Source organism: Budorcas taxicolor, chromosome 8 (genome assembly GCF_023091745.1).
Source record: "Budorcas taxicolor isolate Tak-1 chromosome 8, Takin1.1, whole genome shotgun sequence".
Lineage (NCBI taxonomy): Eukaryota > Metazoa > Chordata > Mammalia > Artiodactyla > Bovidae > Budorcas > Budorcas taxicolor.
Genome location: NC_068917.1, coordinates 54,976,879 through 54,994,230, shown reverse-complemented (window position 1 = coordinate 54,994,230; position 17,352 = coordinate 54,976,879). Strand labels below are relative to the sequence as shown.

Below are 17,352 nucleotides of genomic sequence, written 5' to 3'. Positions count from 1 at the left end.
CAAGGCTGGACATAATGGTTTCACATACCAGTTTCCAAGGGGAGGAGCGACAGGGGTAAAGCTTTTAAATTAATTAAAAGAGACACTCAGGCACACTTCATGCCATTCTTTAATCTCTGTTCTCCTGTGATAAATATAGACTGACAGGACCAGGCCTAGGCTAACGAGCCGAAGGCAGGACCCTATGGAGGTTTGCCAAGTAACCCTCAAAAAACACTGCAGCAGGGCCCCGGGCTCAGAAAAAGGAAGGAGGAAATCAGCACTGTATCTCAACAGTATCAATGACACATCACTGAGCGCTCTGAAGGATGTCTACTGCACATATGATCATACCCTTTTTCAACTGTAGCAATGAAAACAGATAAAAGGAAGATAGCATGTATTGTAATTCAAAAGAAGAACAACAATTATAATTTATTTTAAAGAGTCTTCTACTGCCAGGCACTGTGCTAAAGGTTTCCCATGTAGTATTTCATTTAATTATGGTTAGCAGCTTCCTAACCATTCTCGCCTCCTAGCACACACACCATTATGTAGTCCCCTCTTACACTGAATTAGAGTTCAAACATGGTCAACAGAAAATTACAGAAGTAACTTCTGAGATTAGATCATAAAAAGACATCACCACCTCTGACTCAACCTCTTAAATCGTTTGCCCTGGGGGAGGATAGAGCCATGTCAAGGAGCCACTCAAGCAGCCCTCTAGTGAGGCCCAGGTGGAGAAGAACCAGCCATGTGACCTTGTCAGTGGACCCTCCAACTCCAGTCACAATTCTGAGTCTTCCAACTGAAGCCCCAGACATCACTGAACAGAGAAGTCATCAGCACTGGGCCCTCTCTGCATGCCTGACCCACAGAACTCAGGAGATCTCGTTCTTAAAAACTAAGTTCTGTGATTTGTTACCCAGCAGTCACTGACTCAACTGAAGAGCTAGACACTCTTATTTTCTAGTTGACAAGAGTTTAAGTGATTCAACCATGGCCATATAAGCGAAGTAATGGGGAACTGAATCCACGTTTGCAGACTTGAAGTTCTGCCTTCAATTCTGTCAGTACTAGCGACATAAACATAGGTGTGTAACCAATTTCCCATTGCTTTCATTAAGGAAAAAGTATGTAGTTAATAGGAAGCTTTGAAGTGCTTTGGCTGCTCCCAAGACACTTAGCCCATCCTACATGGCACCCATGATTCTTCCTTGAACTTCAGTCATTTCTCCATGGACAGATTAGAAGTTCCTGGAGGGCTGTAGTGTCTCGCTTACAGTTGTTAATAGTAGAAGGGTGGGGATACGATGCCACGTTCATCCTGTGGACTCGCGTCAACCTGCCTGGTTTGGCATCTCTGTTTCATCACTTTCAGGTTGGGTGATCTTAGGCAAATGATCTAAATTTTATGAGCCTTGGATTCCTAACTCTTATAACACAGGGCCAGTATTAAACACACATCTGTTTAAACTACATTATAAAAACACTAAAGTATAAGCACCTTGCCTGGCATGTGCTAAGTGCTCAACGAACGTGATCTATTTGAATTATTACCATCAAATATGTATTGAAAAACATCCAGTATTTTAAAGAGCCAAACAAAAGCTCTTCCGTCTTAACCTTTCCTCACATCAAAAAGAGAATTTCCGAAGAAACGGCAGAGGTTCTCGGGTGTAAGGAGATCTTCCCCTATACACACTGAAATCTTTGGAGTCAGCTTGACCATGGCTCCTGCAACAGCTCAATCTGCCCTGCTGGAGTGATGAGAGGGTCAGGGAGAGCTGTGGTCCACCTGCACTCTCCACTGGGACATGTGCAGATAGCAGTGTGGTTCTTTCTTGCAAAAAAGAAATGCAAGTCAAAGAGGGTCTCACTGCCCCTGGGCCTTGAGAAGAGAGGTGCTAAGGGGATGTTGCTTCCATTCTAATTCTTAATCCTATTACATCCTTATCATCTTGTCAGCATAGACAAATGCTCCTGAGCTCCTGCTAACACTCCCTCTAATGCCTTCCCTTGTGGTTCATTCTTTCTTGGTCTTGGAGCTAATAAGCTGGCAAGTGTCTCACTGTCCCCTCATTGTTGTTGTTTAGTCACTAAGTCATGTCTGACTATTCGTGACCCCGTGGATTGTAGCATGCCAGGCTCCCCTGTCCTCCACTATCTCTCAGAGTTTGCTCAAACTCACGTCTATTAAGTTGGTAATGCTATCTAACCATCTCATCTTCTGCAGCCCCCTTCTCCTTTTGCCTTCAATCTTTCCCAGCATCAGGGTCCCCTCAGGTGATTTCTACTCAAATGCTGTTTTGAGTCTCATCTCCCTTTGAACTTAGCTTTATGGCTCCTTTATTTCCCCTTATGCATGAAAGAGTTTTCTGTGTAAAACTCTGGTTGGGGTCCAAAATCATTCCACAACCTTCCACTTCTGGGTAAGACTAAGAGGAGGGAAACTGGGAGAAATGCCAGCCACATTCACCCGTCTCCAAATGAACACAGATTCCTAGTGTTGCTAGGTACTAGGCTACATTCTCAGATGGGAGGATGTAAGTGACCCCCAAACACAAAGTAACAGAGGAGATTTAAAAATACAATGAAAACTATAAAACAAAGCGCCAAGGATGTCACGAATGGCAGAGACAGCGGGCCCAGGAGAGCAGAAGAAGGACAAACACTGACAGATGAGGACATGGGAGACATGAAACAGTCAGCCTCAGGTGTGGGCTCTGAAGGATGGAGAATTCTGACCTGAGGAGGCGGGACAGGACAGAAGGCCACTCTGGGAAGAAGGAATGAAATGCAAGGAGGCAGAAAAGCATGAGACACATATTTGGAATGCAATGGATGTACAGAGAAGCAGGGTCAGGGACTGCAAAAAATAAGGTAGACTGGGGGGAATAATTCTGGCAATAATTTATAATAAAGATTTTCAAAAAGTTTTTAAAAAGTTAAGGTCTTTTTGCAGATTATAGAGCAAACTGATAACATATAAATTTCATGATAAAGTATCATATTCTAGTCAATTTTTCAGGGATCACAAACATAAAACATATTTGAGAAGTAAATTTTCAAAGGAGGCAACATCAAGTGAATTTCTAGATCATCCTTCCCAACACATTAAGTTTCCCTTGCTGAAAGTTTTTGCTTGAACCACTGTGTGCATGCTCAGTCACATAAGATTGATTCTTTGCAACTCTTTGGTCATAGTCCACCAGGTAAATTCCTCTGTCCATGGGATTTTTCGGGCAAAAATACTGGAGTGGGCTTGACCCACTGAACTAGCTACAAGTCAAACACTTTTCAACTATTTTTTTGCTAGTCTAGTTTTTAAAAATTGTTACCCAAAGTGAGAAGGTACATTTAGATATCTCAAGTTAGGAATCTGTTACCTACCAACAAAGTAATTTTAATGATTTCCAAGAGCCAGTATTCATTAACCAGACTGGTTTCAGAGTAGAGTTGATGTGTACCAGAGCTGAACACAACTATTGCTAAGTCTCAGGGTGTCTGCCCTTTATATTATTTTCCCATCTTCTGATCCAAACTTACAAAGCTACTACAGAGAGTAAGATCTCAAATAGAAACACCTTCAGGATCAGAATTTCCCTCTTTCCTCTTAGAACCAGAGAGTTAACTTCAAAAAAGATCCAGAAAATAGCACAGGCCAATAACCCACCTCCAATGGTGGGTCCTGAAACAGGAAAAAGTCCCTGCTCATTGTTTCTCTGTCTTCCTGGTCCCAACATTGCTGAACACACAACAGGATGCCACTGGCCCTGGGCAGCTGAACTCACCATATACCACATGCTTGGCCACTTGGGATCATTGAAGTAAGTGGACTGGGCGCGGCTGAAGTCATAATCCCTCTTGGTCCGTTTTTTCACCACTTGTTGTTGGATCCACTCCACCTGCCAAGAAGGACATTTGGTGAGTGTTCAAGTTCCATCCAGGTTAGCACAACAACAATGACAGTCTGAGACAGTCCCCATGCTATGTCAGTCACAGGTTTCATTCTGGAGACTAGAATCTAAGTCCAGGAGCTTCAGGAGTCCCTAGAAACCCTGGTTCTATTTTTTAAGGCAGGTAGGTTTTGCATTCTTTTATGAAAGATCATTCATATTTCTCAACAGTGTGCCAACCCCTTAAAACTCTTTCAGAAAGCACATTTAACTCCCAATTTATTTTAAATCAATAGTGTTAGTTTTAAAACCTGATTTATTCATCCTGACTAATGGCTGGCAAACTTCTTCTCTGAAGGTCCAGATAATAAATATCTTCAGCTCTGCAGGTAATACAGTCTCTGCTATAACTACTCATTCTGCCACTGTAGCACCATAGACAGTAAATAAATAAATGGGTATAACTATGTTACAAGATGCTTACTCCTTGGGAGGAAAGTTATGACCAACCTAGATAGCATATTAAAAAGCAGAGACATTACTTTGTCAACAAAGGTCTGTCTAGTCAAAGCTATGGTTTTTCCAATAGTCATGTATGGATGTGAGAGTTGGACTATAAAGAAAGCTGAGCACAGAAGAATTGATGCTTTTGAACTGTGGTGTTGGAAAAGACTCTTGAGAGTCCTTTGGACTGCAAGGATATCCAACTAGCCCATCCTAAAAGAGATCAGTCCTGGGTGTTCATTGGTAGGACTGATTTTGAAGCTGAAACTCCAATACTTTGGCCACCTGATGTGAAGAGCTGACTCATTTGAAAAGACCCTGATGCTGGGAAAGATTGAGGGCAGGAGGAGAAGGGATGATGAGGATGAGATGGTTGATGGCCTCACTGACTCAATGGACATGGGTTTAGGTGGACCCTGGGAATTGGTGATGGACAGGGAGGCCTGGCGTGCTGCGATTCATGGGGTCCCAAAGAGTCAGACACGACTGAGCAACTTAACTGATGTTCCAATAAAACAGTAAATAAAAACACATGGGAGGCTGGATTTGGCCCATAGGCCAAATTTTATATAAAAAATTTCAGTGTTCTAGGATTACACATCAAACTATCCAGGGATCAAATGCTCTAGGATCACAAATTTTTTTTAAATGGCTATCCACAACAGAGTGGTGGGAAAAGCACTATTTGGGTAATCAGAAAATCAAAGCCCTACTGGGCCTGTTTCTGGCATAAAGTGGGAATTGTCACTCAATTTCCTGAGTCTCAGGTTCTCTGCCAGCTCCAAAATTCAAAACCTCTACGTTTGAGAAGATCTTAACATTTAGCCTCAACTTATGCTTAAACATTAGGGAATTTTTGAGTTAGATACAGATTTGTAACCTAAATGATATGGGTATGAATGGGGGTATTTTAAAAAATAGGAAATCATTATGGCAACATAAAAATAAGCATATTTCATTTTGAACAGAGCATCTCAAATGTAATATCAGCCCAGGTGGCATTCTACAATTTGTTCCTAAATTCTCTTTTGTTGATTTCTTCTTTCCATAGCTAATTTAGTCATACTATTCTAAAATGCTTCCTTCCACCATTTAACTGTATTCTCCATAAAGGAATCAAAAACAGAGCGATGGAGATGTTATTGTCCACTACTGTGATCCTATACCCATACCATTCAATAATGACTTTAAAACCTCTCCTTCCTATTTCAAACATTACTGGAGGAGAAGAAATATTAAAGGAGAAACGAATACACTCAAAATGCATGGCTATAAACAAGGTTTCTTGTTGTTTAGTCGTTGTGTCCGACTCTTTTGTGACCCCATGGACTGTAGCCCACCAGGCTCTGTCCATGGGATTTTCTAGGCAAGAACACTGGATGTGGTTGCCATTTCCTCCTCCAGGGGATCTTCCCAACCCAGGGATACTAAGGCCAAAAGCCCAACTAATAAATTTCTACAATTCTCATATTGGAAAATATTATTCAACAAAATATCGGAGGGCTTCCCTGGTGGCTCAGTGGTAAAGACTCCACGTGTTAATGCAGGAGACACAGGAGATGTGGGTTCAGTCTCTGGGTTGGGAAGATCCCCTGGAGAAGGAAATAGTAACCCACTCCATTATTCTTGCCTGAAAAACTCCATGAACAGAGAACCCTGGCAGGCTACAGTCCATTGGGCTGCAAAAGGTCAGACATGACTTAGTGACTGAATAACAATCTGGTGTGCAAGATGAACTTAAATAGTGAATTCTTAGTTATATCACTAACAAGGCAAACAGAATCACATAGCCTCCCAAATAAATATAAGATCTATTTATGATTAGGATCAACAGCTCAACATCATATAAGTACCTTCTCTGATAGGTTATTTAAGCAAAATTATGAGTACAAACTCAATAAATGAAAATAATATTCTGGAAAATGAAAGTTTTCTGTTACTGTTTTAATTAATCTAGACCAAGTGACTCTCTGGCACTGAATCATTCTGCATCACTTACACACATGCACATAACACAGAGACGCAGGTGTATACACTAAATAAAAGATGTGTTGTGCTAGTTGCTCAGTTGTGTATGATTCTTTGCAACCCCTTGAGCTGTAGCCTGGTAGACTCCTCTGTCCCTGGAATTTTTCCAGGCAAGAATACTGGCATGGATTGCTGTTCTCTTCTCCAGGGGATCTTCCTGACCCAGGGATCAAACCTGGGTCTCCTGTATTGCAGACAGATTCTTTACACTCTAAGCCACTAGGGAAGCCCAAATAAAAGGTATTACAAATTATTTCTTTAAACTATTGAACTAGTTTCAAGGCAAGCTAACAGGGATTTTGTTTTTGCTTTATTTCAAGAGACTGCTGTTCAGAAATCACATTGAAACTAATGCGTCATTAAAAATGTGTATAAATTTTTAATGAAGAGACTAATTTCCAAAGTGACCATGTTTCTAAAAACACAGAACAAAATCAACTTCCTTCTTAAAGTAGAGCAGCAAGCATGGGCATGCATGTATTTTGTCTATTTCAAGAAAACATTTTAATCTATTTCAGACAATCTAAGGAATGAGTTTCTTTCACTCATTTATTCATTCAATATGAAGTAAGTGCCTATTCAATACCAGGCATTGGGCTGGGAATACAAAGATGACTAAGAATAATCTTTGCCTCTGAAGGACTTAATTTTACCAAAGAATATTTAGCAATTATTCTACAGTTGTTCACTTCATAAAAATGTCGTTATCTTCATAAATGACATCTGATGGAGGATCTATCACTATACTAAATAGATCATTCATGAAAATTTTGACTATGCAAATTATATTTATAATTCTTATAGTCCTGTCTATAAGATTTACCCAATAAGATTGAACTAGTTCATATTTGAACAATTGGTAAGATCCATTTGGACAGAATGGTTTTCAAACTAACCCTATATTGCTGGTGGTCCTTCCTAAGAGAGCCTCCATAAATTCTGAACTGCCAATGTCTATGTGTTTACAAATCAGACATTAAATCTCATGTGGACCCAATAATGAAATGACTCAAGCTCAGGACAAGTCTACAGTGGGATAGGGGTGAATAGTTGTCTCTACAATGACACTGTAAGTATGTATTTCTCCTTATGTACACACACACAGAGAAATGGATAAATAGGATAAGTATCTGAGACAAGCAAGTGACAGTCATTTTCCTAGATGAACTATAGGTATGAAAATAGAACAAACTATCTCACCAAGCACCATCTCTTCTGTAATTTTACCAAACAAAAATGCTTAGTTACAGGGCTCAGTGGCTAGAAGGTAACACAGCAAGCTGGCACCTACACTTGACTATAAGTCACTCTGCCTGATCATAGGGCTGCAAAACTCAAGAAAAGCACAGTTGGGTTTTTTTTAGTGTCAAATACCATGTATTTTGCTTTGGTGCTTTATGAGTCCTGAGCCCTACATTTTTGGGAAAGTAGGAAAAGCACCTCTTGGGGCAGAAGATTTCTATGACTGGAAAGACCATAGTTATATTTTTAAACCATTATCCATATGTCTGTCCTTGAGACCTTAAAAAAAAAAAAAAAAAACTCAGACGTAATGCATTATACAGGTTTCACCTCTTGACAAGAAGCCCAATGCAAAGAAAAGCCACTTAGAAATTTATTTTCATAAAACTACAGCCAGCCCAGGAAAAAAGGAAAACAGTGTGCTTTCCCTCACTGGTTTAACTTCTAAATGTTCTATTTCCTATATATTATGAATCTACATTAAAGTCAGAGTTAAAAAAAACTTCAAACTTCAGTCCTGTGGTTTCAGTCTAGCCTCCCCATTTCACCACATGTGTGGCACATGGTGTTAAGGACACTCGCTCCCTATATTCAGAGTTTACTGCCGAGATGGCCCACATGGACAGTGGACATCTGCCACTCCAGGACCTTTGTTGAAACATGTTTGCTTTCGTTAGTTTTACATGCCAAGTGAAGCACGCTAATGGATGATTACGGGAAGCCTACCTACAGTCTCAGCTGAATGCATATCTCATGATTTTGGAATTTACCAACTTTCTGATACTACATACAGGAGGAAGGAAATCTGTCACCAATCAGAGAGAAGGATGTTATCCTATGAATCTGTTTTCTAAGTATGACAGTATGTGTGTGCTCAGTCACGTCTGACTCTGCGACCCCATGGACTGTAGCCCCCTGGCTCCTCTGTCCATGGAATTTTCCAGGCAAGAAGACTGGAGTGGGGTACCATTTCCTACTCCACGTTATATTCCTGACCCAGGGATCAAAGCCATGTCTCTTGCATCTCCTGCATTGGCAGGTGGATTCTTTACCACTAGTGCCACCTGGGAAGCCCATTATATAGCTAATCACAAAACATAAACAGAAAATCAATGGTGGTATTACAAGAAAGACAAATGCATGTATTACTTACATGTGGAATCTAAAAAAAAGAGTCAAATTCATAAAAAATATAGAAAAGGTGGCTGCCAGGGGCTGGGGATAATGGGGGAAATAGGGAGAAGCTGGTAAAAGATATAAACTTTCAGTTGTAAGATGAATAAGGTCTGAGGGTCTAAAGAATAATATGGTGACTATTGCTGATAACACTATATTGTATAATAGAAATTTGTTAAAAGAGAAAGTAGAACTTAAATGTTCTCACCAAAGAAAGATAAATATGGGCAGTGATGGATGTGTTAATTATTAATAACTAGAAGGGAGAAATCCTTTCAATAGATCAAATATATCAAATCACAATGATGTACAATTTTATAGTTTTAAAAGTCAATTATGCCTCATTGACTGAAACTGAAAAAATATGTAGTGCTTCAGTTTTGAGTTATACCTCAAAACTGAAATTGAAAAAATATGTGGTGTCACTTTAAAAATGCATCCCACAGTGAGGAAAAATCTTCCCTTTAGATATTAAAGCTAATGACTGAAATAACTACCGACATAAATATCTATATCAATTGAATGGGACGGAAAGTCAACAAACAGACTGAAAATATGCAAGACTAGATTAAGTCATAAGGTTGCTATTATAAATCAATGGGCAAAAACAGACTACTTTATAAATGATGCTGAAACACCAAACAACTGGGGGAAAAATAAGATTTAAACCATTCCCACATCTTAATCATTAGGATCAATTCCAAATGAATCATATTAAAAGTAAACAAATAATCCCATAAAAGTACCATAAGAAGCACATTTTTTTTAGGAGATTTTAAGAAATAACCTGAGAGTGAATGATGTTTGTTTACATACAATACAAATCAAAAAGGTGATTTGGAAAAATTGATAAATTCAACTAAATAAAGCATAAATATGGCATGGCAAAAATTACTTCATAAACAAGGTAAAGACAAATTAGAGAAACATATAGCAAAGAGGAACTAAAGAGCCTCTTGGTGAAGGCGAAAGAGGAGTGAAAAAGCTGACTTAAAACTCAACATTTGGGCTTCCCTGGTGGCTCAGTGGTAAAGACTACACCTGCCAATGTAGGAGACGCAAGTTTGATTCCTGTTCGGGAAGATCCCAATTGCCAAGAGCAACTAAGCTCAGGCACCACAACTACTGAGCCCATGAGCTGCACCTACTGAAGCACCCAGGCCCTAGAGCCCGTGCTCCGCAACAAAAGTCACCACCACAATTAAAAGCCCATGCATCACAGCTAGAGAGTAGCCCCTGTTCACTGCACCTAGAGCAATGAGACCCAGCATAGCCAAAAATAAATATTTAGAAAAACACACACAGAAAAACTCCACATTCAAAAAACTAAGATCATGGCATCTGGTCCCATCACTTCATGGCAAATAGATGGGGAAACAGTGGAAACAGCGACAGACTTTACTTTCTTGGACTCCAAAATAACTGCAGATGGTGACTGCAGCCATGAAATTAAAAGACATTTACTCCTTGGAAGAAAAGCTATGACAAACCTAGACAGCATATTAAACAGCAGAGATGTTAATTTGCTGACAAAGGTCCATCTAATCAAAGCTATGATTTTTCAGCAGTTATGTATGGATGTAAGAGTTAGACCATAAAGAAGGGTGATCATCAAAGAACTGATGCCTTTAAACTGTTGTGCTGGAGAAGACTAGTGAGGCTGCAAGAGATCAAATCAGATAATCCTAAAGGAAATCAACTCTGAATATTCATTGGAAAGACTGATGTGGAAGCTGAAGCTCCAATACTTTGGCTACTTGTTTGGAAGAGCTGACTCTTTAGAAAAGATCCTGATGCTGGGAAAGATTGAAGGCAGGCAAAGAAGGGGATGACAGAGGATGAGATGGTTGAATGGCATCACTGACTCAATGGACATGAGTTTGAGCAAGCTCCAGGAGACAGTAAAGGACAGGGAAGCCTGGCGTGCTGTAGTCCATGGGGTCGCAAAGAGCTGGACACAACTGACTGACTGAACAACAGCAACAACAACCGTAGATAAAATGCTCTTTCCCTGAGATATAAAGAGTTCCTACACTCAGTAAGAGGAAAAAGCAATAGGAAAACAGGTAAAGACAATAGCACAATAATAGCTGAAAATGTAAGCCAAGTTTCTTTACCATATAAAACCATGCCTAACCTCATGAATATAAACACAAAAAAGCAAATCAAACCCACACCAAGGTAAAGCTTTTCACATCTCACCTTTTGGATATAGACATTCTAAATACCGAAGACATTTTACCAGTGAGGAATGCAAAACGGTCATCCTCACATAATGGGATGGGAATGTAAATCTATCCAACTCTGTGGAGAGGAACCGGACATGACCTACAAAAATCCTAAGAAGACGCCATTTAGTTTTTAGAAATTTACCTTACATTTAAAAAAAATATTTTATTTAAGTATAGTTCATTTACAATGTTACATTAATTTCTGTTGCCCTCCATTTTTATTAACACATGTCAAAATGCAAGGCTATTTACTGAAGCACTTCTAGTAATAACTGAAGTAGTAAACAACCTGAATAGATACTGACAGAGATTAATTAACTAAATAACAACACATCAACATAGTGGAGTACAATGCAACCATAAAAGATAATGAAATGGGCTTTATGTCTTGACAGAGAATAGTCCCCATGATGTAGCCTAAGATGGGGGGAAAAAAAAACAAAAGGAAAGTACCACAGACTATAAAAGATACAATTTTTGCCCCTCTCTGAGGTCATTGCTATACACAGAGAACTCTGATAACACTGGCTGCTTTCCTGCCCTCTTGGGGATCGGTGGGTGGGGGTTGAACTAGGTGGTTGGGTTGAGATCTAGGAACAGGAGGGGAACCATTTACTGCCGACCCTTTAATATCTTGTTACTTTTGACCTATGTAAGTATGTTATCTATACAAATGATTTTAAATTTCCTTTAACATATTCCACTGGTTACTATTATATAATCCTATAATATCAAATGTAACAAATGTTTAAATTATAACATATTTTAAAAGCAATAATGATAAACATAGTATATAAAAAGTACCTTAGGTGGTTTTAATGTATGTTATAACACAGTCAATATTGAGAAAAGATGGGTAAATAAGAAAAGATGGGTTGGAATTTGGGTAACTTGGTTTATAATCTCAGATTCGCCACCAGCCACCTGTGTGACCTTGCAAAATCTTTGTGGGCCTCTTTTATCTGTAATAATAGAAGACAGACTAAATATGCTCTCCACTCTCTCTTCTGGCTTTGAAATGTTTATCTGCGTATGTGGTCTATCTCTGATTTGCCTGAGAATAAAAAGTTCGTGTTAAATGCAATACAGAGGTGAGGCAGGTGCTCCTGTGGACAGATGACCTTAAGTCATTCTCTGCAGATGCAAGATGAATATTTAGAAAGGAATACAGTAAATTATATTGCTACTTTTATGACTCGATGAAGCAGATACCAGGAAACAAATATGTGTGCTTCCATATTTCACAATTTTTATTACCTTTGACAAAACAGGGAAACGGAGCACAAAGGGATTTCTCTCCTCGGTTTTCTTCTGACTTTGAAAACAAACAAACAAAAAGTCCTACTTAAGGGAATATTGACTATGCACTTTTTTCCTTTGGAAATAAGGGACTGATGGAGACGATTTAGCACTGACAAGCTACTTCAAACCTTAAAATCTGAAGCCAACATATCCCCAAAGTTTTCTCAAATACTGATTAAGAAATCAGAGTTAATTAGTGAAAGAATCAGAGAATTCAGTGAAAGTCTGCATTCAGGTAAGGATGCTCCAGTCTTTAAATCTTCCTCTATCTGTTGCTGCTGCTGCTGCTGCTGCTGCTACTAAGTCGCTTCAGTCGTGTCCGACTCTGTGCGACCCCATAGACGGCAGCCCACCAGGCTCCCCCGGCCCCTGAGATTCTCCAGGCAAGAACACTGGGGTGGGTTGCCATTTCCTTCTCCAGTACATGAAAGTGAAAAGTGAAAGGGAAGTCGCTCAGTCGTGGCCAACTCAAGACCCCATGGACTGCAGCCTACCAGGCTCCTCCGTCCATGGGATTTTCCAGGCAAGAGTACTGGAGTGGGGTGCCATTGCCTTCTCCGTCTTCTATCTAGTCACTAACAAATAATCAAGGTGTTACTAAATACTGACACTGTTATTTGATATGAGTCACTCTTTTTGTTGAAAAAACCATAATCAAATTCTGCTATTTAAAAGAACTATATTTGTAACAAAATAAGCGTTACTGTTTACCTGTAGGAGAATTTTCACTTGATTTCTTTGAGATAGGCACACTGAATCCTGTTTAATGACTGTAGGCATCAAAAGCTTAGAGAATCGTCTAGTCAGGACTATGAGGAATCATACAGTTTTGAAAGGCAACTGAGAAGAAAGTTGTGAAATAAACATTGCACATATGTTTAGAACAGGGTAAAAGAAGACAACACAGGCCACAGTAAAGAACCTCAACCGTCCTAAAACTCTATAATTAGCTGGCTTTCTCCAAGAGAATCCCAAATTTTTAAATGTGTCATTAATTTAATCATGCTTTATTTCATTTTGTGAAAAACTCATGGCCTTATGTTTGTAACTGTATCATTTATTTTGAGAGAATTAAAGTCATGTTTATTCCCTCAAATTATTCCACTCTTATTTGCACACTTTTAATTTCCTAAACTGTTACCTGGTTTTTTTTCCCTCCCCATTCCTGGTAAAATGACATGTGAGAGGGGAAAATGAAAATGGTTACATCCAATTAAAGCAGTAAAATTTATTCCCCACCTTCATGGCGTTTTCTTTCATTCATCTATTCACTCCAAAAATATTATATTGAGTACCTACTATGTGGCAGTCATTGTTTTGTATGCTACAGAATGGCAGTGAGCAAAATAACCAATTTCCTGCCTTCAGGCCCTTTCCATTCTACTGGAAGTTAGACCATAATAATGTAAATAAATAAAAGATTATATAATAGATTTTCATAATGTTAAATTGTGCAAAAAGTAAATAACATAAGGCAGTCCAGAGTGATTATGGAGGAGGGAGCTATTTAGGTAAGACAGTCAAGAAAGGCCTCTTTGAAAGATGTGATATTTTAACAGAATCCTGAATAAGAAGAAGTTAGTCATATAAATGTCTCAAGGAAGATGTGAATAACTAATGCAAAGGTCCTAAAACACTATGCATCTCTATTTTGGCTTACTCATGGGCCACAGATGCCTATGGCAATCCCTCGAGGCCTAGAGGTGGATATACCAGGAGTGCATTTTGCCCTCCAGTGGATGGATAAGGAAAAAAATTGACACAGGTCATGCAAACTGGTTCCCAGTCATCTGGTCAACTAACTCTGGGCTCCAGCTTACCAGGGAAAATGGTCAAGAAGACACAGGTTCAGGGTGGGCATGTTTCCCAGACCCCAACAACTCCTCAGCTGATAGGGACAAAAACTCAGCTGAAAAAAACGTTGAACGAGGCCCTCTAAAGCATAAGGCCCTCTAAAGCATGAGGCCTTGGGCAGAACACCATCTTGACAATGCTCTTGCGATTCTAGCCACTGCAAACTGGTCCAGTAAGGAGCTTTGAGGAAGACTCTGTTCTTTCAGTTATACTGATATAAAAGCCACAGGTTCAATGTCATCTAAATAGAAGAGAAATTATAAAATGACTCCTAGGACAGAAAGGAAACTAAGTATGAAGCATTCAAGCATAAGAAAAGGGTAATGACATAAAAGACACTTACTCCTTGGAAGAAAAGCTATGACAAAGCTAGAAAGCATATTAAAAAGCAGAGACATCACTTTGCCAACAAAGGTCCATATAGTCATATAGTCATATAGTCCATATAGTCATATAGTCGTATAGTCATATAGTCCATATAGTCATATAGTTTTTCCATAGTCACATACAGATGTGTTGGACCACAAAGAAGGCTGAGCACTGAAGAACTGATGCTTTTGAACTGTGGTGCTGGAGAAAACTCTTGAGAGTCCCTTGGATGGCAAGGAGATCAAACCAGTCAATCCTGAAGGAAATTAACGCTGAATATTCATTAGAAGGACCAATGCTGAAACTCCAATACTTTGGCCACCTGATGTGAAAAACTGACTCACTGAAAAGACTCTGATGCTGGGAAAGATTGATGGCAGGAGAAGAGGCGACAGAGAATGAGATGGTTGGATGGCATCACCGAATCAATGGACATGAGTTTGAGCAAACTCTGTGAGATAGTGAAGGACAGGGAAGTCTGACATGCTGCAGTCCATGGGGTTGCAAAGAGTCAGATACAACTTAGTGACTGAACAACAACAACAAAGGGCATAAAACGCTATTTAGTGTTAACAGCAGGTATGGAACACTGTATTAGAAAACAGAAGATATAGTTAATCCAGCTATCTAGGACATATCAATTACCACCTCTGCAACTCCATGAAAAAAAGAATAGCATATTGGAACAAATTTTGCAAAACAATTTCACGTTAAACTAGTTTATATTAAAAAAGCAAGGAGGCTATTTCTGGAGCTATATGTAAAAGTATCTAGCATGTATTCTTCATACAACCAAACAGACAGAGTTAGGCTAGACTACGTCACAGACAGGCAGTGCAGAATAATGAACTGGGCAAGTGTGCCGCCTGAGTTCTTGATAGAATGTCACCAATCACTAGCCTGGCTGCCTTGAGCAAACCATGTACATCTTAACTTTCCATATTCTCATCTGTAAATAACATTATTGCTGTGAAGCTCCAAATATATTGTGCTATATAAATGCATGCAGGCTTATACAGGACTTAATACCTTGAATTTGAATTGCATGTTTTTCCCCCACTTTCTTGAAAGAAAGAAACTAAGTTTTTGTATTCCTAGTATCAAGGGCAATGCTTGAAAATAGGCCCTCAATAAATAGGTGTAGAAGGAGAGATAATATTTTTACATTGAATTAATACATTTTCTATTAGGTATGTTTAGGTCTTCTAGCTATTAAAAAATTGCAGGAAATTTTAAACAGGAGAAAGTGCTAAGAAGGGAATATGCTTAACTCTATCAAACGTAATACGGTATTTCACAGTTCAACAAAAGGAAGATGATAACACAAGAGTTTTCATTTTACTAGCAATGAATAGGATGGTACTTTCTTAAAGTAGGATAATAATCCTACTTTAAGGTATCATGGAACCTTTCTTGGCCTAATCCCAACTTGAAATCTATTGCTGTACAGACTTTTATCTTCTGAGATGGGACCATTTCTTCCACAACACCAATCTAAGTCTTGGAAGAACAAAAGACAGTGTCTAAATTAAAATGGATAAACATACATGAATGAAGTAGTGGTTGACACAGGACAAGAATCTGGAATATTATCACAGAAACTAGCAGTCTTTCATAAACTACAAGGGCCCAGGGTTAAATAAAATCAATGAATCCCACAACACTAAAGGAAGCATTCTCCCAGATTAATAAAGAGCATCTCCAATATTTAAATGGTCAACAACTTGTCCACAAGCAAAGCACACAGGAGAAGCATGATTTTAAAAGCAGTTACAGAGGGGGAATATAAGAACAAGAAAATGACTGAAACCAGCTCAAAGCAAAATGAGAAAAGGTGCCAAACTGATAAGAAAAAAACAAGCTGGGGCATATTCCTTTAAGGAACACTTATCTTCTAAACTCAAGACCACCCATCCTAGGCACTAGTAATAATACCCACAAGCAATAGTTTTCCCCATATGTTCAATAAAAACAAATTGTTGTTGGCCAAAAAGTTAAGGAAAAACTCGAATGAACTTTTTAGCCAACCCAATATATATTTTGCTTTACCTTTCCAGGAAAGATAATCTCAGAAGATTTTAGGTTCTTTTTCCCATTGATGTGTCACTTCCTAAACTTATTAAAATCCCTTGAGGGCATGACACATTATATTTGATTCAAATATAAGATATCTGTCTTTTGAGACCAGCGTAATTTGTCCTCTTGGGAAAAAAATAACTCCCTATTCCTAGGCATGCCAAATTGCTTTCCAGTGCATAAAAACAGAATTCAATTTTTGTTAAAAAAAAAAAAAAAAAAAGAAGAAAAGTGTGTGTTTGTGTATGCAAGCACACAGATGCACCTAGCACATGGGCTAGAGGTGGTAGAAAGAAAAGCCAGTGATATAAACTCACTAGATACTTAAATGGCAAAGAATCTCACATTTTTAAAGTTGGGTTTCAGGTTCTTCTATTGTAAACTTTAGGACACTTAGTACAAGCAATGAGAGGAAATTCAAAAACAATTTTGACTGCTTAAAAGTATTAAAAGGAAATGGAATTCTAAAGTACCTAAAACTAATTCTACTGTCTGCATGCCACCTGGAGTTAAATTCACACTTTTGATTAAATGCAATCTTAAGGCAGGGATTAAATTGGGACAGCACAGAATTTCCTCCAGCTTCACTCTGGGACCAAGATTATCACAGCATTAAAAACATCATGGCATGACTTCATTCTACATGTATTTGCCTTTTGAATAATTGTCCTCTAAGCAATTTGAAAGCCAAG

The 17,352-nt window shown here is 38.8% G+C and overlaps 1 protein-coding gene across 1 annotated transcript in view; it reads right to left on the bottom strand.

The window, feature by feature from the left end:
- PCSK5 (proprotein convertase subtilisin/kexin type 5) overlaps positions 1 to 17,352 on the bottom strand; it is a 503,247-nt gene that overhangs the window by 406,048 nt on the left and 79,847 nt on the right. Inside the window, exon 3 of the mRNA XM_052644706.1 lies at positions 3,774 to 3,887. Coding sequence (XP_052500666.1) covers positions 3,774 to 3,887 — 114 coding nt within the window. The remainder of the gene's footprint in view (positions 1 to 3,773; positions 3,888 to 17,352) is intronic.